The sequence below is a fragment of the Poecilia reticulata genome, chromosome 11, assembly GCF_904066995.2.
Source record: "Poecilia reticulata chromosome 11, P_reticulata-male-v2, whole genome shotgun sequence".
NCBI lineage: Eukaryota > Metazoa > Chordata > Actinopteri > Cyprinodontiformes > Poeciliidae > Poecilia > Poecilia reticulata.
This window is the reverse complement of record NC_088840.1, coordinates 18268892-18295441: the sequence shown is the minus strand read 5'-3', so window position 1 is coordinate 18295441 and position 26550 is coordinate 18268892. Positions and strand designations below refer to the sequence as shown.

Genomic DNA, 26550 nt, shown 5'->3' with positions numbered 1-26550 from the left:
CTCAGTTAAAGTCCAAATCTAAATCTAACAGAATATTTTTCAAAACTTGGAAGTATTTACACATTCTCTATCCAATTTGAAATAACTTTTAATGTTTGAGTAAACATTCAAGTATTATTGTAAATAAAATGTAACTGTTATTTTATACATAGGGAAAACAATGTATTTTTTTATTGCTTTTGGATGAATTAATGGACTTATAACTGGAGATCTAAAAGAAAGAATAAAACAGCGCAACACAAATTATTTGTGTTGCATATGCAGTTTTTTTTTATTTAATCAATAAAAAACTGCATATCTAGATCCAACGAGTTGTAAGTTTAAATAAAAGCTTCAGAATCGTCATTTTACTTACAAAATGTTCAGTAAATAACAATTTAACAGCTGTTAAAAGATGTTGTTGACCTTACAAATATGGCCTCCATGTTGCTACAATGTCGTCACGTCCGGGCTGTGCTCAGGAGAACCACCAATATGAACCTCTCGCTTCCGGTGATTCCTCCTTTTCGGCAGCGGCTATTTACTCGCCAACATGCCAGTGAGTATCAGAAGGCGGATGAAATCCGTCATTTATGCTTCAAATCGATTATTAGATACAGAGTACAGGGCTGAACCGTTTCAGAAGAAATTATTGCTTCGATTCCTGCCACTTTGAGTCGGTTTAATCCGGGCGAAGATGCTGGTTTTTAATCATTTTTCAGACCATCTCGAGCGCGTTGTGAGACAAGATGGCTGCGCGCACACCGCAAACATGGAGCCAGTTTATCGGAAAAGCTGAATACAGAGACCGGATGATAATTATCGTAGCGTAACCTCGATAATAAGGTTTAGAGTTACCTAAACGCTCATTTGTAGTTATGTAAACATTGTTTTGTAATAAATACGCAGAGTGTTATCTAATGTAGGAAAGGTAGGCCAAGATGTGGGCCCGAGCGGGCCAACGCAGCGATGCTAAAGCTGAGCCAGACGTGTGTCGGCCTCATTTTTAGCCAAATAATTAAGTCAATATGCAATGTTAAATATTTACAAAAACTATTATTGATTTTTGAGTCTCTGCTTTTAAGTATTTGTCTCGCTTTATGTCGCTGATCACGTTTAGTGACGTCCATTTCATTTCCTCCTTTGTAATTTAGCTCGCAAAAGACTTGTTGCACCCATCCCCTGAGGAGGAGAAGAGGAGGCACAAGAAGAAGCGTCTCGTCCAGAGTCCTAACTCTTACTTTATGGATGTCAAATGTCCAGGTATGTGCGTTTTTGCACATCTTTTTGTAGATGCAAGTAAATCAATTAAGATCAGGATGGTAAAACTCGAGTTTTGTAAAAAAATGTTTTGCAGGATGCTACAAGATCACGACGGTGTTCAGCCATGCTCAGACAGTGGTGCTGTGTGTGGGCTGTTCAACAGTCCTGTGTCAGCCAACTGGAGGCAAAGCACGTCTCACAGAGGGTCAGTATCTGAACACAAACACCAGTTAAAAATGTCAAACTGTTTCTTGTTTTTACGTTAATTAAACGGGGCAGGATTGGAGCTGGAATTTAAATATTTATGTTGCATTTGAGTTCTTAAACTAGATACCAGCAAACAAAGCTTTGAAGCTGATGTTTTTTTTTTGTTGTTTTTTTTTTTTTTTTTAGATTTAGAAACAATATTTTTTTCCATCTTTGACGCCCTTCCCCATAGCTTAAAAATCTTAGGTAGTCCTCTGGTTTTCCATCTGTTTGCAAAGCCCCCATATTTTAAAATGAAAAAAACTTCAAAAGTATCTGGTTTAAATTCCTAAGAAAACTAAATAAAGACCGAGATAATATTATAGCAAATTATTTTTACATTTTTTGTGTAAATTTCAGTTACGATGAAGAGTTTCCCAAGGATTATTTGCCACAGTTTTCCCGCACTGCTAAGTGACTGGACTTCCTCTATCGTGGTTTTCCAATCTCATTCCAGTGCCAGATTAACCTCAGTTTGCAGAAGGGTTGAGCTCCAACCATGGCTTCCCCCTTTCGAAGGCTGAGGACAAACCAAATGTAACTTTGTAGACTCTGAAATATTCCAGTAAAACCAGAACAGATCCTGATCCGCAGCTCTACGCCACACAATAGCCGTGCCCAGTCGGCAGTATTTCTGCTCGGTGAGGCTCCTCTTTTGTCAGCGATGGGCTAACGTGTCGTTTCCTCCGGCAGGGTGCTCATTCAGGAGGAAGCAGCACTAACTGTTCTCCTTGAAGCTGGAGGGGAGAGGAGGGGATGGACCGGTTGATATCAGCGTCTCCTGCCTCCGGGACGACTGCGACGGCGGAACCTGTGGTCCCGACTTGAAACAAGAAGAAGGAAGAAGACAGGGGATGCGTTTCCACTGTTCATGTTGACCAATTGGTTGTTGCTGTAACTCCACCCTCCAACCCCGTCTCTCTTAATAAAATGTTGTTTTGGCTAAAGCAAGGAATCCCTGTGTGCTTCTTACTGCATTTCCACTTAGTTTATTGATTCATATCCTGTAAAATAAAGCTCTGCCTTTGGTAAAGTTGATTTCTGTAAAACTTTATTTGAAGGGATGTACATAAGACTGACATGATGCTGTAATGAACATGAATGTTTGATAGTCATTGTCATTTGGTAATTAATGACACTTAACATAAAGTTGCCTTGTGTCATTATTAACCTACTGAATGACAAACATTCATGGTTATGACACTGTCATGTCAGTCTTATGAACACACCTTAAAATAAAGTTTTCTAACTTGGGTCCAAGTTAGCATCACTATTAACTCCACAAAGTGACACCATGTCACAAGTTCAGCTTTACTGAAAATCAGGCATAAATTATTTAAATGCAGGAATTTAGGCTGAATGGTAAAATTTCCACATACAACATACAGCTCTAAAGAAAAATATGAAGAAACCACTGAAAACTGGTTATTCCACCAAATACTGATTTCTGAACTTCCTGAATTAAAACGTGTATTGTTTCTAAATGAATATCAACTTGTTTTCTTTGCATTATTTGAGGTCTGAAAGTACTGTAACTTTTCATTATTTTGACCATTTCTCAATTTCGGCAAATAAATTCTACATTTTTGCTTGAAATTTCTGAGACTTGTCAATAGTTCATAGAATAAAAGAACAATGTTCATTTTACTCAATTGTATAGATATAAAGAGTAAAATCAGAGAAAATAAATCTCATCGTAGAAGGAATTCATGAAGCGCTTACTTTATTATATGAATTAGGGGGGCAGATGATCAGATCACAATCCTGTCAATGTTGTGGTTATACCACATTTTTCCATCCAAACATTCTATTAATAAGCTTGTTTAAATGACTGGATTTTTTTTTTTTTTTTTTTTGCAATTATCTTCCAAATTGGATATATATATATATATATAGTTCTGTTGTGATATCTTTTCATTTTCCAAAGGACTGAATTTTAGGTTTTCATTAGTTAGAGTAAAGCCAACGTTTTGAAGTGGTGCAACAAATGCTGATTTTCAAATTTATTCCAGCAAAACTGCTCTGAAAACTGAAAAATGTCTTTTACAAATAATCAGAATCTATTTGCAAACATTCACAAAAGTGTTGCTTTATAATTTTAGAAACATAACCCCAAAATGCAAATCTATTCTACTGAATAGATTAATAGAATGTTACACAAACAGACATAAGAAAATATATATAAATTTGAGTTTGGCAAAATGTAAAATATATTGCGTGCTTTCAATATAATACCAGGCTGTTAAAATGTATGAAGTGTTTATTTCACGGTCAGAAAAATGCAGTTTTTACAGATGAGGAATAACAGTTTCTTAAAAGAAAACAAAACAAATCAGATGCTTAAAACAATTAAATAACCTGAAGAAAATAATCCACAGGGTGTCAACTGTAAAATTTTACTTGATTAGGATCAACTTTAAACCTATAATGGTGCGTTCACACCAAACGCGTTTTGAGCGTCAGACGAATCTGTTTTACATTCAACATAGGCTGCGTTCACACTGCAGCCTGAAGTGACCCAATTCCGAATTTTTTGGCAATTCCGATTTTTTTTTGCCGGGGCTGTTCACACTGCCAGTAAATGCGACCCTGTATGCGTTCTGCAGTCTGAACGGGCAAACGACCTGAAAGTGTCCCGCATGCGCAGTAGAGGGCGCAATAGCGTCAACGTTCTCAGTGTCCTGCCAACCAGACATAATGTAAGAGTAGACCCCGCATTGGCTGCTCCAGCGCAGGAAATACGGCGGCCATCTTGGAGCGGTATACCCTCCTACTTTGCTCAATCAAAACAGCAGAAGATGCCTCAGCACTGAGGGATATTGTTGTTCGGATCGATGGACTATTCATGTGAGGGCTCCACAGACAACATTTCACAAGTAAGATGGACATGTTATTGTGTATATTTTGTGATTAGAATATTACTTTACTGTATTTATGTCCACCGGTGAGATACCAGCTATCTTGGTGTAATACGAGGTTCAGCCCCGCTATGAAGGCTAACTGAGATTCTGTAAATCTAAAAAAAATTATTATTCTCTAACATTGACTTAGATTATCTGACACAAGAGCCTATATTAGAAATGAAACAATGTAACACATATTATAAAACTTATATTATGTGTTATAACATTCACCAGCAAAGTTTACACAGGTGGTAAAGACTATTATTTATATGTAATTCTTTCACTAGTAAGACACATCCAAAATCTTCCGTTTTTGTTTTGAAAGTTTCATAAAGACACGATGTGAGGAAGAAGAGGGAGATATCTATAAAGAGAGACAGATTCACTGCAGCACGGATGAATCTCACATGGGATTTTGGACTCAATCTCAGCTGCTGAATCTCTGAAGCTAGAACTCGTCGGCTGAAAAGCATATATATATATATATATATATAAACATGTATCCAATATATATTATTCAGTATTAATCATTATTTATTTGTGCTATTATTAATCATTTCATTGTGTTTGTATAGTTATATAAATATGTATTGATATTACTAAATAAATTATTAAATAAATTATGAACGGCTGTGGGCTTTGTAATATGCTCATCATACATCAATATCTGAATATTCCATTCCTATTCTATTGTTATAGCCACTAAGCATATTTGAATATGTGGAACTATGTATTAAAAACATACTTAAATAATACAATTGCTTATAAATGTAGCTTTGATAGATATTTGAATATGGTTTTCAGTAACAAAAAAGCGTGTTATGATCGATTAAATGCGCTGATACGTCATTGTGCTTGCTAAACACATAACGCTGAGTGGAGCTGTGTACCGCTCCAAGATGGCCGCCCTAAATCTCGTCAGCGACAATAGGCGAGAGCGGTCCATGAGGCGTCTATCCTTATATTATGTCTATGCTGCCAACTGCCATAAAAAGAAGAGCTCAGTGTTTGCGGAAGTAAACATGGAGGCTAACGGTGTAGCTTAGCTTACATATTTGAAGTTGTTGTCCAACCGGAGCAGCATATTAACAGTTTAATCCCCAATATAGTCCATCATGGTTGTTTTTCTTCCCGCTTGCTCGTATCAGGACGCAGAATAGTGAGATTTGTTGAGAATCAGTGACGTTCTGTTCGGATGAATGCGACCTGAACGTTAGGTCGCATTTGAAAAGGAGACGTGTTGGATATGGGTCACATTTGAAAAAGAATCCGACCTGTGCTGCTCACACTGCCATGAAAAGATCGGATACAGGTCGCATTACGTCCAAAAAAATCGGAATTATGTCTATGACTTCAGGCTGCAGTGTGAACGCACCCCAGGTCGCATTCATCTGACCTGAACGTCACTCTACAAACGTCACTATTCTGCGCCCTGTTTCGCGCAAGCGGGAAGAACAACAACCATGATGGACTATATTGGGGATTAAGTTGTTAATATGCTGCTGCGGTTGAACAACAACTTCAAATATGTAAGCTATGCTCCACACTGAGCTCTTCTTCTTTTTATGGCGGTTGGCAGAACTCTGAGAACTGACGCTATTGCGCCCTCTACTGCGCATGCGGGGACAACCTCAGGTCGTTTGCCCGTTCACTGGAGAACACATACAGGTCGCATTTATTTGGAAGTGTGAATGGCCACGGCAAAAAATCTGAATTAGGTCACTTTAGGCTGCAGTGTAAACTTAGCCTATGTAGAGGCGCGTGGAGGGCCGTTTTAGCGTGTTTCGAGCTTTTAGCGTGGCGGAATTTGAACAGTTTCCAGCGTATGAAGCGTCAAGAGCCTCCAACGCGTCCGACGCTCCACATAGACTGAATGGAAAACACATGTGCCTGACGCTCAAAACGCGATTGGTGTGAACGCACCAAAAGTGCACACGCGTTGAACTTGAAGCGTCAGGCGCGTTTGTTGTGAACGCACCATTAGACTTTAATATATTGCAAATCTAGTTTAATATCAGTGAAACGTTTTGTGTTAGTCCAGGAGAAATACCTTGAGAAGAAGTGAGCTGGGACAAATTTCTACATGTGTTCGTATTTCTGCTACATTATGTTTTATATATATATATATATATATATATAGTTGTATGCACATCAGTACAAACCTGTCCAATTTTCAATAGAAACCTCCTGAAACCGGGTTCTCCTCCTCCCCACTGCGCCTTTCTACCCCTCTGCTCCGCTCACACACTCGCTCTTCTCCTCCCGCTCCCTCAGCAGGTGGCGGATGGAGGAGTTCTGCGTGGACAGCGTGCTGGACAGCAGCGGCATCAGGCACCGGAAGCCCTCCCTCAGCTCCTCCACGTTCTTCACCAGGCTGCTGATGTTTGAGTTCAGCTCCCCCCTGCAGCCCTGCACCTCCGCCAGCACGTCGTACATCAGGCTCTGCATCTGTGCGCCAGTTTGGTGGAGGAGTTACACCAACGCTCGATCGGGGATTTGTTTTGAGGGAGTCACAGTTGCAGCTAAAACAATTCAATCTTCAATTGAGAAAAATTTGGTTTATTGGCAAAATTCGCAGTTGTTCAGGTGTTTGCTGTAAACAAACGCAAACCGTCATGTTCCACGAATTAGAGGACGTGTCCCGATGAGACTCATTTGTCAGAGACGAAACGGGTAATCTGTGAAAACATCGATCTCTGAGCTACTGCTGCCATCTGAAGAAATGCGCCACTCCCGGTCAAAACAACCAATCAGAGCCTTAGCGCTGCTAATCACATTCATATACTCGCTGCTAAACATGCTAATGGCAGAGAAACAACTTCTACAGGAAAGCCTGTGGCCATGCTAACTACACTAAGCATTCATGACAAGTTTGGTTGATGAGAAGAAGCTGCAGCAAGGGGAAACGTGTACATGAACATGATTGAGATCGCTAAGACCCTCCTCTTGGCTCTGATTGGTTGTTTTTGAAAAATCTAGCAGACGAGCTTGATTTTTTTTCACAGATTATTTGTCTCATACCATAGACATAGTGATAGTTTTAACAGTTATGTAAAAAAATAAATAAAAGTTACATACTGCAGCTTTAATGTTAATACAATATTTGGCCATCATGGTCAAAACGACTTTGTTCACTTCCTCTGGTATCATTCTGAAAACTACAAGCAGAATACAAATTTAAAACTGAGCAAAAAATCCATGTCGTTGTTCACAAATTCTCCTGCTGTTCGCCGTTCGGCCCCGGTAGAAATTCAACCAAAGAAATCCAATACAATGGGAGAAATCTCAGTCAGAGTAGTGAAGGGAGATTTGAATCAAACAGAATTCTCCATGGACTGCAAAGGACCAGCACCAGCAAAAGCCTGGTCCAAAAGCACATCTGGTCCAAAAGCACAAGCAAAATCACACGACTCAAAACCAGAACTTTTAGTTATTCGTCAGCATATCTGGACATTAAAAATGAAGCATACATTAAGGTACTTCCTGTTGAGAGTGAGGCAGGGCGGCGGCTCGGTGATGCTGGGGATCAGCGACCTTTGCAACCCTGAGAGCCTTTTCTGCCTTTGGCCTGTTTATAGTTACACAAACTGCTTGAAACAAATGAGCTTATTTAGCTTAGCTCATGAAGATAATTTGATTTTAAATTAAAGAGTATTTTTTATTTTTTGTTTTCAGGTTATAAAATAAAATTATCAAGCTTTTACACAATTTTGGGATTGTAAATAAGATTTTTCAGGAATGCTGAACAAAGATTGGTCAAAAGAGCAAAAGCAATCTCTCGTAAGAAGAAGTAAAGATGCTGAATAATTTTGAGGCTGCATTTGAGGCACTTTTGGTTGAGTTTAGAGAACCAACTCGATTTAGTTTGATTTGTTTACCGCAAACACCTTGGATGCTTCTTTATTTTGCTCATAAACCTAAATTTTTGGGGGTGTTGAATAATTTTAGGTGCAACTGCACATGATGCCTTCACTTGCCTCTCTCACCTTGCAGAGGTCAACGAGCGTGTTCCCCTGATCTGCAAGGATCCTCTTCTCCATCTTCACTCTCCGTAACCTGAAGGTGGAGAGACACTCATGAATGCAGCTGTAAGGAATCTGTAGGGAATCACTTGAAAAATTATTCAAAATGTCTGAATACTTTTCATTTTTGTCACTTTGTCCCCAGCAAACTCCAATGGATTTTTATTTTCATGATTGGATGATTGTAAGGTGGGAAAAGGATGAATAATTTTCACTTTTTATCAGTAAAAATCTGAAACGTGTGCATGCATTTCTGTTCAGTCCCCTTTACTTTGTCACCCCTAAATAAGCCCCAAAGAAACCAACTTTTTTTCAGAAGCCACCTAATTAGTAAATAGAGTTCACATTAGTTTAGTTTTCCATTTGTGATGGCGTCAGAGGTTTGTTGGAGAACATTAGTGAACAATCGGTGTCATGAAGGGAAAACATGAGAAAAAATGATTGATATAAGAAATAATCTGCCAGTAGAGATAGAACTTAAAAAGAAAAAAAAAATCAACATTAAAGAATTATTAGCGTAAAAATAAGCTGCTATTTCTTGCTGAAAAGTTACTTGCAAATCAGTTTTATCTTATTTCAAGTGTACTAAGATATTTGCATTAGAAACTAGTGATATTGTGTAACTTTTGGTTGAGCATGTTCTCTTTTAAAGTTGAATCATTTAAATATAAATCGCTGATTTTGCACGTAAATTACATCAAAATTAAATATTTTTTCTTCCCAAGAGTTTAACTGAGTTGTATCTTCTGTGTCAAGCTCACATGTGCTAATCACCAGCCAACACTGGGCAAATAAAGATGTTTAGATAAATAAAACTTAATTTACTTTAAAATAAATACCTCCTAAATGTGACAGGTAAAACCGCAAACAGACGCACTGTAGAGAAACACTAAAATGTATTTAAATTCCAAATTAAATCAGAATTTCGTGCTTTGCCGTTTATTGACACCGGGTTTACAGAGATGAAACAGAAAAGGAGGAACCTGCAAATAAAAAACAAAACGTGATAAATCATATTCCGTGTGCTACTGATTCTGCTCTGTGGGATCGGATGATAAATGGAAACCAGATTCAAAAGGCGGCAGGTTCCTGTGGTCTTACTGGTGGATGGCCAGCAGCAGCTTCCTCTGGTGCATGCGGACTCTGGTGTTGTCTCTTTCTCTTGACAGCTTAGTGTGCTTGTAGATGAGCCAAGTCTCTCTCAGCACATTCGCTGCTGCAATTTTTATCTGGTGAAAGGGCGCAGAAAATCACAAGGAGTTATTGCGTGTTTATGCACATAACCTCTTAAGTGCTGTTTTTACGGGATGTGCTGACTAACACCAACAAACCGCATATATTACTGAGAGCCACATAAGTCGTTTGGACTCATTATTGACTTTCATATTGAAAATAGATTGTAAATAAATCCTCCAGGTTGGCGTCCTCGTCTTTCTCAATCCCTTTCTGTTGGATTCTTACTAACCTGCGCAAACGTTTTACCCCAGTTGCATATTTTTCCACAATTTTTCATGTCAATCTTTATTAAAGACGTCAAAAAAAAGTGAGAAAATATGTATATTAATAATTGGGCTGAAAGAATTACTTGGAATAGTCGGAATAAGTGGCAGATTTAGCTTCAGCTGGTTCAAATTCACATTTTATCGTCTTTTAGGCGATAAAATGTTTATTTTCTAATTTTTAAAAAAGGAATTGGATTGATTATTTTAATATTTTAGCCCCTTTAGATGTAATTTTTACGTAAAGACCAAACAAATATTTTATCCAACAAAATTTTCAGCATTGCAATAAAAGTAAAAATGCATTTTTTTTACTAGCAGTTCGACACAGTCAGAGTTTACACTGATAAAAAAACACAAGCATAAAAATGTAATAAAATAAATTATTGTTTAATTTAATATTTTAACCCAGTTTAGGCCTAATGTGCAAACAAATGTTTTATTTTTACACTCTTTCAGCAATAGAGGAGGAAAAAATACGTTTTTTTACTATTAGTTAAAAAAAGTCAGAGTTTATATTCATAAAAAACCATCAGCATACAAATACAATAAATTAATTGTGAAATCACAAATATGCTATAAAATCCTTTCGAATAATTTTTTCTTTGCACAATGTCTCAACAATTAATAATTGTCATCCCAACTCCTGGTGTCCATTGAGTTTAGCTTTCAAAAGATCATACGATTTAATCATAGAAAATATTTTCAAAATAATTTCACATACTATTGCTGGAAATACTTGAAATCATACTGAGAGCAATTTCAATAGGCTACCATGGACTTAAATAGATATTTTTGATGGAAAATAAACAATTACTCCTCTTCTTCCCTGCAGAGAAATGTTTGTCTTCTCTGATGCCTGAAGCGCATATCAAGGTAAGATTTAAAAACTTGAATATTCTAACAAGAATCATTCAGATTTAACGGTTTAAACACAGAAATACACCGCGCCCATTCCAGAGGATGTGGGATCGAATATGATATATAAAAAGCTCCACGTGGTTAAATGAGAAATGTGTAGAATGTGCCGATTTTGACAACTAAAAATAACAGTTTTGTCGCAGCTGTAGTTGTTAGCATTCACCCTCTTGGAGATGTGAGAGTCCATCATGAAGTTGTGGACGTGCTTCTCAGCTCGGGTCAACTCCAGCTTCCTGGCCACCACCGCCACCACCAGGACCGTGCATCCCGCCCCCTGTTGAGACACCAGCAGTCAGGGTGTGATTGGACTAGACTTCACGGTGGATCAAACTCCCCCGCCTCTGACTCACCATGATCCCAGTGAGGAGGCAGATGCTGCGGCCGCAGTAAGTGTGAGGGACCACGTCTCCGTAACCGATGGACAGGAAGGTGACGGAGACCATCCACAGGGCCTCCATGTAGTTGCTGCTGAGGTCTCTGTAATTGTGGTGCCTGTAGGGACAAACAAGACAATTTTCTTCCCCCCGTCATAGTTTGAAAAAGTAACTTGATTACCCCTTAAAAATACGCAATTAGTTGTTACTTTACTGATCATTTTTATTTAAAACAATCAAATAAAAGTAGTTTAAAAGTAGCGGCTTTTAAGATAGATTACAAATTACGCTTTCAGTTACTTTCAGTAGCTGCCGACAACGCCCCCTGCTGCTTCAACATAAAAATGGCAATTAGAAATTTATAAAAATAAATACAAATTCATGTAAGTTTATATAAGACAAAAAAAAGCAATATAAACACAGGCAAAAAATTGTTGTAAAGTTACAATTTTTTACGTTTTAATGTTTGTGACATTTTATTCAAGGAAATTGTAATCTGAACATCAGCAATCAGCTAGTATGCCTGATCTGGGATCGACTGGTAATGTCTCCGTCCTCCACTAGGGGGCTTTCTTCGAAATAGGCCTACAAAAAATAACTCGTTATTTTGTCCCACCTACTTTCAAGGGTGTAGAAGTAGCACTTTGTCGCCAGCATGTTGATATTATATTTTTTTTTTAGCTGGAAACAAACTCAAAATATTTTCTGTATTTCCGGCTAAAAATCGCGCATCTCTCTCCTCCCGCCATTGTTTGCGTTTGTGTCGCCGCGTGGGATTACGCATCTCTCCAAGAAGCAGGAGGAGGAAAGTAAGTATAGATGTTTTTAAATAGTGAAATGACAAAAACGCATAGTGATTTGGATAAGTAACTTTAAATTTGGTTTCAGGTTTGGAAATAGTAGCGCGTTAGGTTACTTGTTACTGAAAAAAGCGGTCGGATTAGCGCACTGCCTTACGAAGTAACTGACATCACTGTGTCAACCCTTACTAATGTTTTACTGTGTTAGGTTTGAAGTCATTTTTAATTTCTTCCAAACTACAAACGGTAATAAAAAAAAAAAACCTCATAAATAATGGCATATCAATATGCACAACACAAGGATGTGGCCCCTGGGCTGGGACCAGTTTTAGCACCCTTATTCACTGAGGACAAATTATTTCACTAATGCAAATTACAAGTAGCCTACTTCTATAAAGAAAGTTTGGAAACTATTTATCAATTTTGAAACTCCTTCAAAATAGGGATAAGTTTGGGCTTAAGACTTTTTAGTTCAACAAAGTAAAACCAGAAATTATGCAACGCTTCCACACCAGATGCTCTCCACACACATACCTCTCACACACATGCAGGCCCCATGCTGCCACAATCCACAGAGAAACACTGAAAATCATCAGGACAGTGCCAGGATAGGTGGTCATCAACGTTTTCCCCACAAAGCGGGTGTTGAAGTGGATCTGGCAGTAAAAAAAAAAAAAAAAATCCACTCATTACGTCATCATTTTGACACAAGAGCACTACTTAGCCAGACTACTTAAAATAGCACCTGTCAGATAATCCTTACATAACACAGAGGAGATGAGGGATAAGAAAACTTGTTTGCAATCTGGCTCGATACATGGACAGTAGGTTTGGTTTTGCAGAGGAGGGAGGGATGCAGACGTCATTTTCATCACTTTTATATTGCGGTTATAAGGGAGGGATTAGCCAGGTGGACATGTTGAGATATGGAAATGAAAGCGGGCACATAAAGGAGTCAGTGAGGGACATGGCTGGCATGTGAAACCAGCAGGGTTCGTGAAAGTGAAACTGTTAGTCACACCTCAAGCGTCACACTTCTACAGACCTCTCGGCCCACCTAGACACAAGATATAAACAGATGAGGATGAAATGTACAAAACTGAAGGGCAGCTCAAGTCATTGTCCAAAACAGACTCCAAATTTCACGAATTATACCCTAAACAGGTTGTTTCTTGAATTTGTCTTCTTGATTTAATTTACACGAGTCAGGCTTTCAAAATTCAGTTAGGCCAGATTGAAGAAAGCATGTCAAGGAGTTACGCCCCCACCTTGTTCAGGGCTCCGATGCTTCGGGAGGCCGTGTCCGTGAAAAGGCGGCTGTGCAGCATCATGGCCCGACCTAGCAGGTACAGTCTCAGAAACATGGGCAAAGCCAGCATGATCTCCAGCTCGGTCTCAGAGAGGGTTGTGCGGACTTTGGTCTTCTGGAAGTATGCCACTATTCCCACCGGATAAGGATGGATGGCCACTATGAAGAGCTCCAAGACGATCAGGGCGAAGCGGTCGGTGGTCATGGCTATTCTCCAGTCCTCTGCACCAATGTCATGAACGTAGAGCTGTCACAAGGAAGACAAGAAATTATTTAGCTGAAGCAATTCTTCCATCCAGAGTTGGATTTAGTTGTGGTCTACACAAAATCTTTATGTCTAGTTTTGTAGTGCCAATGTCTTATTTCACAAAAAAAGACAAAACTAACTTACAATAAACTTTTCAGCTCGAAATATGAGCTAATAACTCCTCAATATTTATGAAACAGTATTAGTTCACTTATAGGAAGACATTTTCCCCAGTGACAGTACAACTAATACTTTTTAAAATCAATATTAAGAAAGTATTTTCTTAAAACAAGTTCATATATCTTGCTGAAAAGTTATTTGTAAGTTAGTTTTGTCTTCTTTCAAATGTATTTTTCCCATTTAAACGAGGAATACCTCAGAGTAACTTCTTTAGCCCACTGTTATTCTGATTAGCTGTTGAATTGATGGCAACACAACATTCATGTAAAGGTTAGATTGGTGGTAAATAGTTTTTGTTTTATTACTGGACTGCCAACAGTCTTTCTGAAATATATGCTGGTCCCAGTTCAGAGAGAATATGAATACCAACCAATATGTGTATGTGGGCCCTGTATACCTTTGGAAGGATACTAATTGGGACTTTACATTTTCTTCTAATAAAGGACAACATTGGGCAAAAGGGAATTAGAAAAATCAACTCAACATGCACAACATATCCCCGTTTTTACCCAAAGTTGTTCTAAACCAATTTCTATTATTCTACACATTAAACCTATTGTGACAATTAACATGGGACCATTATTTAACCTGTGGATGATCCATTTTTTTCCCATATGGGCCCCATAAGTAAATGTATTCCTTTCTTCTTCTATGTATTCATAAGAATGTAGTTGCCAGATTTGTAAGATATCAGTTTTATCTATTTAAAAATGTCCATGCAAAACAAACTAGAATAATTTGAGGAGCACTTTTCAAAGTATGCTAATCCTTAGCTCATTAAAAAAAGATATTTGCAACTCAGACACCCCAGCCAGCAACATTCACTGCAGAAACACAAAATCTAAACAATTTTTGTTTGGTTTCTTGTGCAAATAGCTCAGTATTCTTAAAATAAGACAAAACTAACTTACAAGTAACTTTTCAGCAAGATATAGGAGCTTGCTTTTAGCAACAAAAAAAAAAAAAACCCCAAAACCCATTAATATTGACACAAAAAAATGTTCATTCCATTGGCAGATTTCCTTACTTATAGCAAGAGAAAAACATCTTGCTTTCTATATTTTTACTTGTTTGGAGCAGGGTATCTTAGTTGGTGATCTTTACCAGATTACAAACTTCAAGGAAAGGCTAATCTACCTTACTTATAATTAAACTCCAGCTTTCTGAGAAAATTAAATCAAGATGGGGAAAAAAAAAACAATATTTAAGGATCAGTCCTTAAATATTGTCCTGCTTTCCTTCAGCACTGGGTCACGGTGCTAAACCAGGTCAGCAGTGATTGGGAAATCAGAAAGCAGGTTATATAAGGTGCTCCTCTGAGGGTGAGGTGTTGAGTTTGTTCAAAAAAAGCACTATTTCAAAAAAATTTTCCCACACTCAACTCTGAAACGTTTATTTGAAACAATTTGAGAAAGAATTTCCCAACAGATAAGAAACTTTTTAAATGTTACAGAAAAATGGTTAGAGTCTTTAATTTCAAAGATTTTAAGAGACACGTCGGGGATAATTTTGGGTTACGTAAGAATGAACAGCTGGGTCACCTGCACCTCACAGCAGTGGTACGCCACAATGAGGCCCAACAGGATGAGCGTAGAAAAACTGATGACTGACTTGAAGCATAGCGAGTAGATGGAGCTCTGCAGGAGAAGCAGCACAAGGAGAATTATTCACATTCAACCTGCTTAAATCAATTTGACGAAACAAAATCAGAACAACCGAATAAAAGCAACTTCGAAACAATACAAATTCTGCTACAGTGCGTTATTATTATTATTAATATATAGATATATATATATATATTTTTTTTTTTTGTGTGTGTGTGTGTGCATTAATTGCAAAAACAAAATCTTGCCAAGTATTTGTGGTGTGATTGCTGTTGAACACTTTGAAGTAAGACAGTAACTTTTCAGCGTAACTTGTTTTTAGTAAAAAATAAAATAAAATCCTTATTTCACTTATATCAAGACATTTTTTTCTTGTTATAAATAAAATAATCTGCAAGTGGAACTAGCACTTTTTTTTATCAATATTAATGAATCATTGGCCTAAAACAAACTCCTATATCTTGCTGAAAAGTTACTTGTAAGTTAGTTTTGTCTTATTTCAAGTGTAATAAGACAAACTAGTCAAAGATACTTTGTAAGATTCTGTATTTTTGCAGTGTTTGCTGCACCCTAAAATTAACCCCATAAAGCTCAGAGTTTCTTGAACATATTGTGCATGTAATATATGCACATGGTGACAAATACAACTATTTCATTGATGTAAAAGTGAGGAAACGGCTTTAGTCCTGTGTAACTGTCTATAAAATTGCCTTTTCCTGCTGTTTCTAACGTCATGACGACATATTAAAGATGCAGCTGTGCAGTGTGATTTGTTGCACTCCAGAAGCCCCCTGACCTTGCTGTAGATGCTCCAGGACAGCTCCGTCTCCATCACCATCATGACCACGCCGAACAGCCCCACCGCCAGGGCGCAGTCGTTCAGCCGCTGCCTCCTCAGGAACAGGGACCTCCTGCGGACCAGCCGCCAGCCGATGTTGTGCGTCCGCGAGTACGAGTCCTTCTTGGCGTCTTCCTTGCGTTTGGGGCTGTGCTGAGGACTGGGGCTGGGGCTCCTGGTGAAACGCTTGGCCCCTGGCAGCGGCCCCTTGGCCTCCCCCGGGTGCTGGTGGTATTGCAGCGCCTTGTGCTTGTGCTGCTGCTGCTGCTGGAGGTTGTCGTCCTTGCTGGTGATGATGATCTCTGGGAGGCTCTGGCGGTCGTGCATCTCCAGAGAAACGTTGCCCGGCTTGCGGTACCCTCGACCGTCAACATCCCTGAGATCCAGGTTGGACCTGCTGTGGCCCTTGAAGGGCGATCCACACGGGGACATGGGCACGTCGGTGAAGGACGTAACCGTCTCCTGGAGTCTGTTTGCGCTCAGAGTTTTAGTTTTGCTCTGGTGATTGCGCTCGTTCACGCCTGGATTTTGCGGCCGTTTCTCGCATTTTTTCTCTTTGCCCTTGGTTTTCTCTCTCCTCCTGTTGGATCGAGGCGTCGCAGTGACGTAGAGGTGGCCGTTGTACAAAGGCGTGGTAGCCAGGGCCTGGGTTCTGTCCAGCCATGCGGTGTGGTCGATGGGTGTCTGGACTGTGTGATGTATCCCACATTGGGGCGAGTAGGCCTGAGGTGGGGCGACCATCCTCGGTGGCAGGAGGGGCCGGTGGTCCTCCAGCTCGTCTCCATCCACCACCGTTGAGTTCATTGATGGAGAATGCTCCATGGGGAAGAGATGCTTTTAAGGTTCAAGCAAAAGGTGAGGGAATATGTTAGACAAAACAAACACGAAGGTAAAAAGAGTCTGGACAGATGGTAGCAGCAGTTGGATGGAAAATTGCTGCTGAAGTTTAGTGAGCAGAGATTTTTCACATCTTTCATATCTACGCCTCACTTATGCTCACGTTTTAAAAAATTCAGCCATATAAAGGTTGTCTCACTTTGTATGGAAGAGGATTAGGGCCACTGAGAAAAAAAAATCTGACTTTTTCTCTGAAGTCTGACTTTTAATCTCAAAAGATTAAAGTCATAATTCTGAGATTAAGGTAAAAATTCTGCGAATAAAGTGGGTATTTTGAGATGAAAGAATTCTGACTTTAATTCTGAAATTAAAATCAGCATCCTGAGAAAAAACTTGCAAGTTCTGAGGAAAAAATCAGAATTCTGTGATTTAAGTGGGTATTCTGAGATTAAAGCATCCTTTAATCTCAAAATTCTGACTTTACTTTTGAGTTTAAAGTCAGCATTCTGGGGGAAAAAAAGGTGAGAATTTTGAAAAAAAGGTCAGAATTCTGTGATTTAAGTCTGAATTCAGAGAAAAATAAAGTGAGATTTATTTTCTTGCAGTAGCCCTAATCCTCTTCCGTACCCCTGCAGATCCAAACCTTTTCTTCTGTTGTTTTTGATCCTACCTTACTGTCCAGGCTCGGGTCTCAAAGCAATCCACAGCGAGGATTAAAAACGGCTTTGTCTGCTTGTTTCCCACCGAAGTATTTCAGCCCTCAGTCCTGAAGGTCACATTCGCCCGAATCACAAAGATCTTCAACGTGAACTCCTTAAAAGGTCTCAACAGGATCATTTTCATTCGAGAACGTTCAAACAAAGATTCTGCACCATTTGGCTTGGTTTCATTCACAGCCTAATATTCCCAACGTCCGCTCCCTTCATGTGTGAACTTTCCCTGTGGATCCCCCCAGAGCTCCTCCCATGGATTCGGCTGAAGCTCAAGAACTTCCCCTGAACACGTTGAGTTGGACTCGTTGATATCCATCACATCTAAAGGCATTCATTCAGTCGCTCTGTGATCGTCAGGGCTTCTTCCTTAAAGCTCGGCTGGGGCTTAATGACAGCAAGGACTAAGTTGCAGATGTTGCAAAGGCAACGACTGGGTCATCTGTCAGAGGGGATTGGCAGACTTCATCCCGCCGGATGGTTTGTGTGTGCATGTGCACAAATGTGAATGTGTAAAGACCCCTGGGGCCGAAGATCAAGCTGGAAATGTTCTTAAAATCAACCCAGAAATGGCATTGTACTGCATTTCATCTATAATCTCTTTAATTGGACTCATTATTTTCATGAGAGAAGTGTGTTTTTGAAACACTTTGGGGAAAAAGAAGACGTAATCCTCAATCAGTTCAGCAGATTAGCATTGAAGATTATTCAGGTGAAATAGAGATTGTGAGGTGATGAGATTATGAAATATCAAATATGCCAGCCGATTCAAGCAATAGGGTGGAGTATTAAAGGCCAGAGTCATAACAATGACATCCAGCATCATGAATTTATCTAAATCCGTGTGACAGATGGGTGCAAAGATAATAGAACGGCCTCTGACTGGAAAGACCCAGGAAGCAAAGGGTGGGTGGAGCGCAACTGGATAGTAGCGGGATAACAAAAAAAAAAAAACTGTATTTAATCTGTAGACACCATCTATTTAAAGATGGATTGAGGGAGAGCAGCGGGAGAGTAACAGCAGGTATCATCCACCCTGATTTTGCCTTCTTCAGACGCTCTTCCAGATTTTTATTACACTGTTTTGAAGTATTCACAGCTCTTTGTGTTATTTTGGGGCGATTTTTATGTTAGATATCAACAGGAATAGTACTGTGAAGAGGAAGGGAAAATATACACAAAACAATTTCAAACAAGTTTTGCAGACATTTGCAAGAAGGCCTCCTGATTCTATACCTTGTTGAATCACCTTGTGCTGCAGTAACATTAGCTTAATCTGTTTAGCAAGTCAAATTTAAATCTGACTCAAAATTAGCTAGAAAGCTAGTGTTAGCTTAAATGCTATCATTAAGATGTTGGCTTAACACTAGCATGTTGGATAACATTAACTTAATTCATTAACTGGGTAACTTTAGTTTTCAGGTCAAAATTAGCTAGAAAGTGAATGCTAGCCATCATTATCATGTTGGCTTAACACTGCCGTATTGAATAGTCTCAATTCTTTTTCGTTTTCACTTGTTTTCACCTTGTACTTTGCCTGACCCTGCCTTTAAATTTCACAAATTTCACACCAGTGGTGTGCAGTGTTTAACCAGTTTTGGTCTGTTCTGACCAAAGCACTTTGTTCCACATGCTTGCTTATTCTGCAACTGAGATAAGATAAAATATGCATTTGTGCATGAAAACAGTAGACTGTTTTCAAGAAATTAAAAATATGAATATTAGAAACCACAGCAGGGATATTATTTAAAATTTAAAAAAAAACTAAATTAACTGCATCAATGTAAGCATTCAGTTTTTTTGTTATATTTTCTTTGTTTTACTTTATGGTTATAAAGTCTTACAGCTGCTGGAAGGAAGGATTTGCGATAACGCTCCTTTGTGCACCTAGGATGCAACAAACATTTGGTGTGAATTTCAATAAATTTTCTGAAAAATCACAGCAATATTTAATATATGTTCCTCTCACTGTGTGGATGCCACACTTTTCAGACTTCTATTTATGGAAAAACTGAATACTGCATATAATTCTAGTTCCACACAAAAGCAATTAAAATACTTTAACGTGTTTGTATATAATGTGACAAAATGTGGGAAGGCTCAGTTTGTATAAATACCTCTATATTTTATATTTCAATATTCTCATTCCTTATTCTCATTGCAGACAGTTTTTGATTAAATCTCTCACTCAGCACAGAAAAACATAAAAAAATCTACCCCATTTAGTTTGTTTTTATAGGGGGAAAAAACTACTGCATCCTGACTGTGTTCTAGTTACACACACCCACAAATGTTTCTAAATTATGTTGTCCTAAATTATACACATCTGCAAGGCTTCAAATTAATTCAAGCCTCCTGCCAAAAGCTTGTAAATCCACACTGCTGTAGTTGGTAGCTGAGTGTCAATTCTTCTGGGCTTCGTGGACAGAAGCCAGCACATTTTCAGTTAGTCTCCTCTGCTGCAAATCCTCCTCTGACTGTTAAGAAAGTGAAACGAATCAGGGGATATTTTCAGCCTCCCTAATTGCTGGGGCTGGTAAGTGGCAAATCTGCTCCGTGCCCTAAATCTTCAGCATGTGCCAGTTTATCTTCTGGTCAGGTTAATTGCTTCGGTCTGATCTGCTGGGAGGAAAAAAGATAAACAAGACTCACTTGGAGAGGTAACAAATAGGACTTAAGAAGTCAAAGGTTGTGATTAGAGTCTAAGGAAGTGTCCTACATTATGGGGTAGAGTTGATTGAGAAAAAATGAAGATGCAAAGCAACAGAAGGTAACACAAGTAAAGTTGATTTAGCTCTGGCCAAAATATAGCTGAAGATATCCTGTAAGATCCCAAAACATCAACAGACTGATCTAATGAGTGTTACAATCTAAAATGCATGACCATAAACAGATCAGAACGAATGAAACAACACTGAGAGCAGTTGTCTGCACATACTTCAAAGGAGTTGGTTGGTAGGTCATTGAAAGCAGAAAAGCAGCCACAGTTATTTTTGATCCTGCTGCCTTCTGGCAACTAATACAGAAATATCCACAGTGATACCAGCAGACTCTGCATGTAGTCACATTGTTTTGCAGCTTAAATGAATGTTGAACTCCTAATATTTTATGTATGAAACCCAGAGGGCTGAGGGTGAAATATTGTTGTGTAAGATGCTGTTGTTCATTAAATTAAATATGTTATTGTGAAATTCTGCAGACCTCTTTGGTGGAAAATGCCACGACAGGGTAGTGACTGTATTAATCTGATGATCATGTTATGTCTTATTTAATGCTTATGAACTATCACCAAATGAACCAGTCTGAGCTGCACACCCAGATTAGATTATGTTTTCTGCAGCCAGACTGTGTCTCCTGATATTAATAATCTGTCCTGGGTATAAAAATAATGTGTTGAGTCTGTCTGACAGAGCTTTTTACTCTGCCTTGTTCATGAGTGTATAATCCTGTAAGCTCTCATATCCCGTGCAAGGTATTAATAAACCATGACAGTGCTTGACATTTTTTACTTAACACATTAAAAAAGTCAAAGAATGCTAAGCTGATTTGTCCAGATCATCACTAACTGATTGATCAGCCAACCAACCAACAATTTGACCAAAAAATGGGCCAACTGACTGACCAACCAACTAACCCCCTAACAAATGACCTACAAACCAACATCCAAACCATAAACCAATGACCAACCAACCAACCAACCAACCAACCAACCAACCAACCAACCAACCAACCAACCAACCAACCAACCCCCAAACCAATGACCAACCAACCAAACCCTAAACCAATGACCAACCAACTCCCAAACCAATGACCAACCAACCAAACCCTAAACCAATGACCAAACAATCCCTAATGTTCATATGAATCCCCAAACCAACCAACCAACCAACCAACCAACCAACCAACCAACCAAACCCTAAACCAATGACCGACCAACCAAACCCCAAACCAATGACCAACCAATGGATCAACCAACCAACTACCCAGCAATTTACCTAACCAGCAAAATACAGAAACTGAGTGGAAAAAGTAAGTACAACCTTGCATTTTCACACAATTTTAGACCAGAAGCAGTGGCCAAGTGCTGCCTTTGCATTTAATTGATCAACAGTAGCCTATAAAAGCAGTGATTTTGTCTGTTACAGGTTTCAGTCTGCATGTATGTGTTAACACAATGCCAAGATGGAAAGGCATGAGGAATGACTATTGTAAAGCATTTGTTTCTGTCTATTGGGTTTATAAAAGCATTTGTACTTTGTTTGTTTATTTGTCTACACAGATAGATAATATTTATGTGAGGAAAACGTTCAAGATAGCTGCCGGGATTTCCAGGATGGGACTTAACGTCAGATTTACCTCAGACTCAGACTCTTCAATGCTCAGAGAAATACATATATACATGTATATAAAATAAACAATAAGGTCCAACTCGGACTCTATAGATCTCAGTCATGTTAAAGGGGACTGTTGCAAAATTCACATTTTGCATGTTTTTGTTCTTCCATTTGGATCTCTAGTGCTTCTGGACCAGCAGCCACCAGAAAACATGAAAACTGTTTTTTCAGAGAGAGGATAATGTGACCTGAGCTTTAGCTGGTTTACAAAGTGATGTGAAGGCATGTCATCATATCTTATTTCATCACCCGACGCTATAAACACATAAATATTACCTGAACTAAGCTCATAGTCCACACAGGCCCGCAGTCCAAATGGCTTTGTCTGAACCTTATCACTTGTAGTCAGTTTAACCATCTAAAGGGGACTCTATTTGTTTAATATACTGCTCAAAAAAATAAAGGGAACACTTAAACAACACAATATAACTCCAAGTAAATCAAACTTCTGTGAAATCAAAACTGTCCACTTAGGAAGCAACACTGATTGACCCGACGAGGATTGACCCCGTTGTCAATCAGTGTTGCTTCCTAAGTGGACAGTTTGATTTCACAGAAGTTTGATTTACTTGGAGTTATATTGTGTTGTTTAAGTGTTCCCTTTATTTTTTTGAGCAGTGTATATGTTCTGATTTATTTTGAGCTTTAGAAGATGGTATGCTACTTGGCACTTCTTTTATTTGAAAGTTGTAGCCAGTTTTTGACAACAAATCACTTTCCGCCAAAGAAACACTTTGCCGGATCCGCTATTCCACACATTTTATTGGATTACAGTCCACTTTGTCCTCCTCCTGGACTTGCTGCAACAGGATGTAACTGAAATCCATTGGAGCAGAACTTCATCAACTTAACTCCAGTCCGGACAACAGAAAAAAAGCCACTCTGACAAAATCAGACTTCACAGGGAAGTGCTGGTTTTGTCGATAACATCCTATTAAGTGGAGGGGACATGTCAGCGTAGGAAAGGGCCTAATCCAATCAGCTGGGTAATTAAAAACACACAGCACAGCAGGAGCAATGGCAGATGGCTGATGGCTGCATTGTCAGGTGTGGCATTCAGCATTTAGCACAGTGGAGCATTAAGTGTGCTCAACCAGAATAAAGTGAATTTAACAGCAAGTTAAATTCACTTTAACAAACACCTCATCATTTAAAGAGACAGTTCCAAACCCCTGATTAATGAGAATACAAAAACGGATAAACAATGTTTTATATAAACATTGTTTTTACTTGTTTTTGGCAGTAAAAGTTAAACGTTACCACTCCTAGACCTGAGTCTGCATTGCTGACCGCAGTACAAGACCATCAACGCGCTGCTGTAAACTAAGTAACCCAACGCAGACTTTTAGGTGAAAATAGGTAATACGATTAAATCAATAAATTAAGTTTATTTGTATAAATGTTTCAATAACAAGGCAGTTCAAAGTGCTTTACATCATACAAATACAAAAATACAAAGTCAGAAGACACCACACAGTCAACAATTAGGAAAACCGGTAAACATTACATGATGTCAAGTGCCGTCATTACACATTATGTGACATTAACACCTAAACCTTTTAGGTTGATTGCGTGCATTAATTTTGACAGCAGTAATATTTGTGAATGTTTTCTTTTTTGCATTTTTACTTAAAGTTAAGTCTGCTTCAAACATTGCTTCAAATCGCAGACTGTTGCATGTGTAGTTCACTAGCAGTCAAAGGGGCAGTATTATGTAAAATCAGATTTTTAAAGCTTTACATCGCCTTTATAATGTTATTCCCTCATCAAAAACAGACGTCTCCATTCTTTAATGCGTGTTTGAGAAAACCTTTAATCTCCGTGGCAACCATTCAGCTGCGGAAAACGCCTGAGTGAACCTTGCTCCACCTTCAAGACACAGATCCTCCTGTAAGCTGCAACTTTCATGCTTCTCCCACAGTCAGCTCCTTCAGACTAGCCAGCAGCGATTAGCAAACACCTGTTGTAACTGCGCATCTGCTGAGCTACCTCTCAGTGCAACGCTGGTAAAAATATTCTTAGAGAACTAATACAGAAATCATATTGTGATAACTTCCTGAAGGCGGAGTTTCAGAGAGAGCAGGAATTTTTAAAGAGACAGAGGCCCAATTTCAAAACGTTGAATTACAGTCAGATTTCTTTTAATTTTTTTGATATAGATAGCATTTTTATTACAGTGTTACTTGACTGTTCTGTAAAATATCACAATAGATACACAATAATAAATTGGATCAAAGGAAGCACGACAGCTGCAAGTCTTAAAAGTTACTTATGTAAAGCCTTTGATGGGTCAAATAGACTCAAAAAGATCGTGACAGCAGTTCCAGTTTTTGTCACGAGACCCAAAATTCCTGGCACAAAAATACCATAAACTTATCAAACTTTTCTAAAAACGTGCATTTGTTGGTCTATGCATTAAAATAAGTTTTGCAAAGCACGGTTTGTGGAATTAACTCAGTTCCTTCTCTGACTTTATTTTCCTGACATTTTTGGGGGGTATAATTAACATCTCATTTCCGTCCTGCTCTGCTTATCCGACTCCCCTGCTTGTTAATTGAGAGCGGCTCCTCGCTGCTCCCTGACAACACTCCTGCCAGTGCTGAGCTCCAGCGCAGCGTGCACTTGGAAAACAAACCACCAGATGTCACCCACGCCTCAGTGCCTCCAAGCTGTGTCTTTACGAGGCCTAATGAATTTAGTTTTGTTGGCTCTGTGTCACACTGGTTGCTCGGTGCACAACAACGTGACGTGCAGAAAATCAGCTAGGCACAAATTACGGAAAAAAAACAACCTTAAAAAAAAAAAAAAGCAGCAACGAGATGATTAGATTCTGCTTATTTCTTGCTCCAAATGTGCCGTTTCTCCTGCTTTTCTTGACTCTGCCATCATTCTTTTCGCCTCAAAGGGCCCACTCTCCATCCTCTTGTGTGCAGCGGAGCATGAATGTGTAGCTCCGGATGTGCGACAGGCTTCCTGGGAGAGAGGGGGGTAATTCCGAAGGGCAGCAGAAGTAATAGGGTAATCTATTATACAGTCTAAGTCTTTCTTCCTCATTTTCTTGCCCCCCCCCCCCTTCTGTGCCTCGGTCTTTCAGCTTCTCGCTGCCTCTGCCCTTGCATCAGCATTTCACGAGGACAAATGAGAAGTAGAGTTTAACTATGCACATTCCCAGTGTCCTCCTGCAGAGCCCAGCACTTTCTCAATTAAACCGGAGTCCGTCTGCACCGCTGATTCAAAGGCCTCACACACACTCGCTCACATACGTACACACACACACATACAGGGCTTTCAGCCCAGCGGTGCGTGGCCGTCACCACTGTAGTGTGTCATCATGAGTGAAAGAATCTGTCATGGAGATTTCTGAAACATGCTGTGCAGCACATGTTAACAAGAGAGAGAGAGAGAGAGAACACAAAGCAGGGGTGTGTGAAGGATGAATTTATGAGAAACTGTTGGGGATTTGGAGGATAATCTACTGATTACAAACTAAAGGATGAGGAGAAAACTCAGCCAAATATTTCAGTGAGATTATTTACATAGTTTTTTTGCTTATTATTTGTGTTTGAATTAATAAATGTTATTCAAGTATTTGTGTAACATTTGTCAAACTTTTGATTAAATATTATTGTGTTGTAGATTAAAAAAACATGCAAGTGTTTTTATTTTAATTGTTTTTAATTAGTTAATTCTTTTTACTTATGAAAACAGACACATAAAACTGTGAAAATATTTGACATGCTGCATTTTCGTCACAGACCTGCCCAATGGCAAAAATTGTTATAAAATAAAAATAGATACATAAATAGAAATCACATATTTCAATGTGTTTCTTCTCATGTTTTTAAATACCGTTGTAATAAAATATAAATTCAAGCCATAATTATTCAAAATCAAAACAAAATAAATTCATTATTTATACACAAACTGAGAGTGAAATACACAGAAATTATATTTTTAATCTTATATATATAATTAATAAAATACAAAATAAATAATCACTTAAAAATGAAGCAAATCAAGATGGATAAATATTTAGAACTTATATTTTTTAAATTTCTACTCATTATTATTATTTGACGATAAAAACGAATAAATCAAGCATGAATTATTTAATTTAGTTTCTATTCTCTGCACTGTTTACATGAATGGCCTCATCTTCTCCTTTTCCCAACAATCTTCACCATCATCTGTTCAACCAATTAAAACCTCTCCATTCTCACCCTCCTTCTCCATCTACAACCCTTTCACTCGCATCATTGACATTTTTCTTGCTTTTCCATTTTAGACCCACCTCCCCTGAGAGGCAGGCAGAGCTCTCAGCTCCCGTCTCCTCCTCCCCCTCTTCCTCCATCGCCGCCTCCTCCTCCTCCAGCGAGCACATGCTCACGCTGCTCCCATCTGATGCCGACTGGATGCGGAGCTCC

At 38.8% G+C, this 26550-nt stretch overlaps 2 protein-coding genes and 1 non-coding gene across 5 annotated transcripts; 2 read left to right on the top strand and 1 right to left on the bottom strand.

The window, feature by feature from the left end:
• Positions 1–406: 406 nt before the first annotated feature.
• rps27.1 (ribosomal protein S27, isoform 1) lies at positions 407–2435 on the top strand. Its single transcript, XM_008422484.3, has 4 exons — positions 407–538; positions 1134–1242; positions 1337–1447; positions 2182–2435. Exons 1-4 carry the CDS (start codon positions 533–535, stop codon positions 2208–2210), a joined length of 255 nt encoding a protein of 84 aa, XP_008420706.1. The 5' UTR covers positions 407–532; the 3' UTR covers positions 2211–2435.
• On the top strand, positions 1891–2020 carry LOC145553931 (small nucleolar RNA SNORA35). Its single transcript, XR_014090002.1, has one exon. It is a non-coding gene; the product is annotated as a small nucleolar RNA SNORA35 (small nucleolar RNA).
• Positions 2436–3476: 1041 nt separating the features above from the next.
• Positions 3477–26507, bottom strand: LOC103472690 (small conductance calcium-activated potassium channel protein 1-like). Of its 3 annotated transcripts, none has more exons than XM_017307557.2 (10): positions 26418–26507; positions 16144–17019; positions 15285–15380; positions 13276–13563; positions 12542–12663; positions 11184–11325; positions 10997–11107; positions 9515–9642; positions 8378–8447; positions 3477–6839 (listed from the first exon to the last, which is right to left on the bottom strand). In XM_017307557.2, exons 1-10 carry the CDS (start codon positions 26505–26507, stop codon positions 6615–6617), a joined length of 2148 nt encoding a protein of 715 aa, XP_017163046.1. In that variant the 3' UTR covers positions 3477–6614. The 3 variants fall into 3 exon arrangements, with proteins under 3 accessions (XP_017163046.1, XP_081468557.1, XP_081468558.1); XM_081612431.1 differs by having other exon boundaries at positions 15291–15380; XM_081612432.1 differs by lacking the exon at positions 26418–26507 and adding an exon at positions 17693–17784.
• Positions 26508–26550: the final 43 nt, after the last annotated feature.

Coding starts and splice junctions, on each gene's coding strand:
- rps27.1 (XM_008422484.3), top strand. Junction 1,243..1,336: donor TATGGATGTCAAATGTCCAG/GTATGTGCGTTT, acceptor AATGTTTTGCAG/GATGCTACAAGATCACGACG. Junction 1,448..2,181: donor CAAAGCACGTCTCACAGAGG/GTCAGTATCTGA, acceptor TTCCTCCGGCAG/GGTGCTCATTCAGGAGGAAG.
- LOC103472690 (XM_017307557.2), bottom strand. CDS start 26,507: ATGTGCTCGCTGGAGGAGGAGGAGGCGGCGATGGAGGAAGAGGGGGAG. Junction 17,020..26,417: donor CTGCCTGCCTCTCAGGGGAG/GTGGGTCTAAAA, acceptor GAACCTTAAAAG/CATCTCTTCCCCATGGAGCA. Junction 11,326..12,541: donor GGCCTGCATGTGTGTGAGAG/GTATGTGTGTGG, acceptor TTGTCCCTACAG/GCACCACAATTACAGAGACC.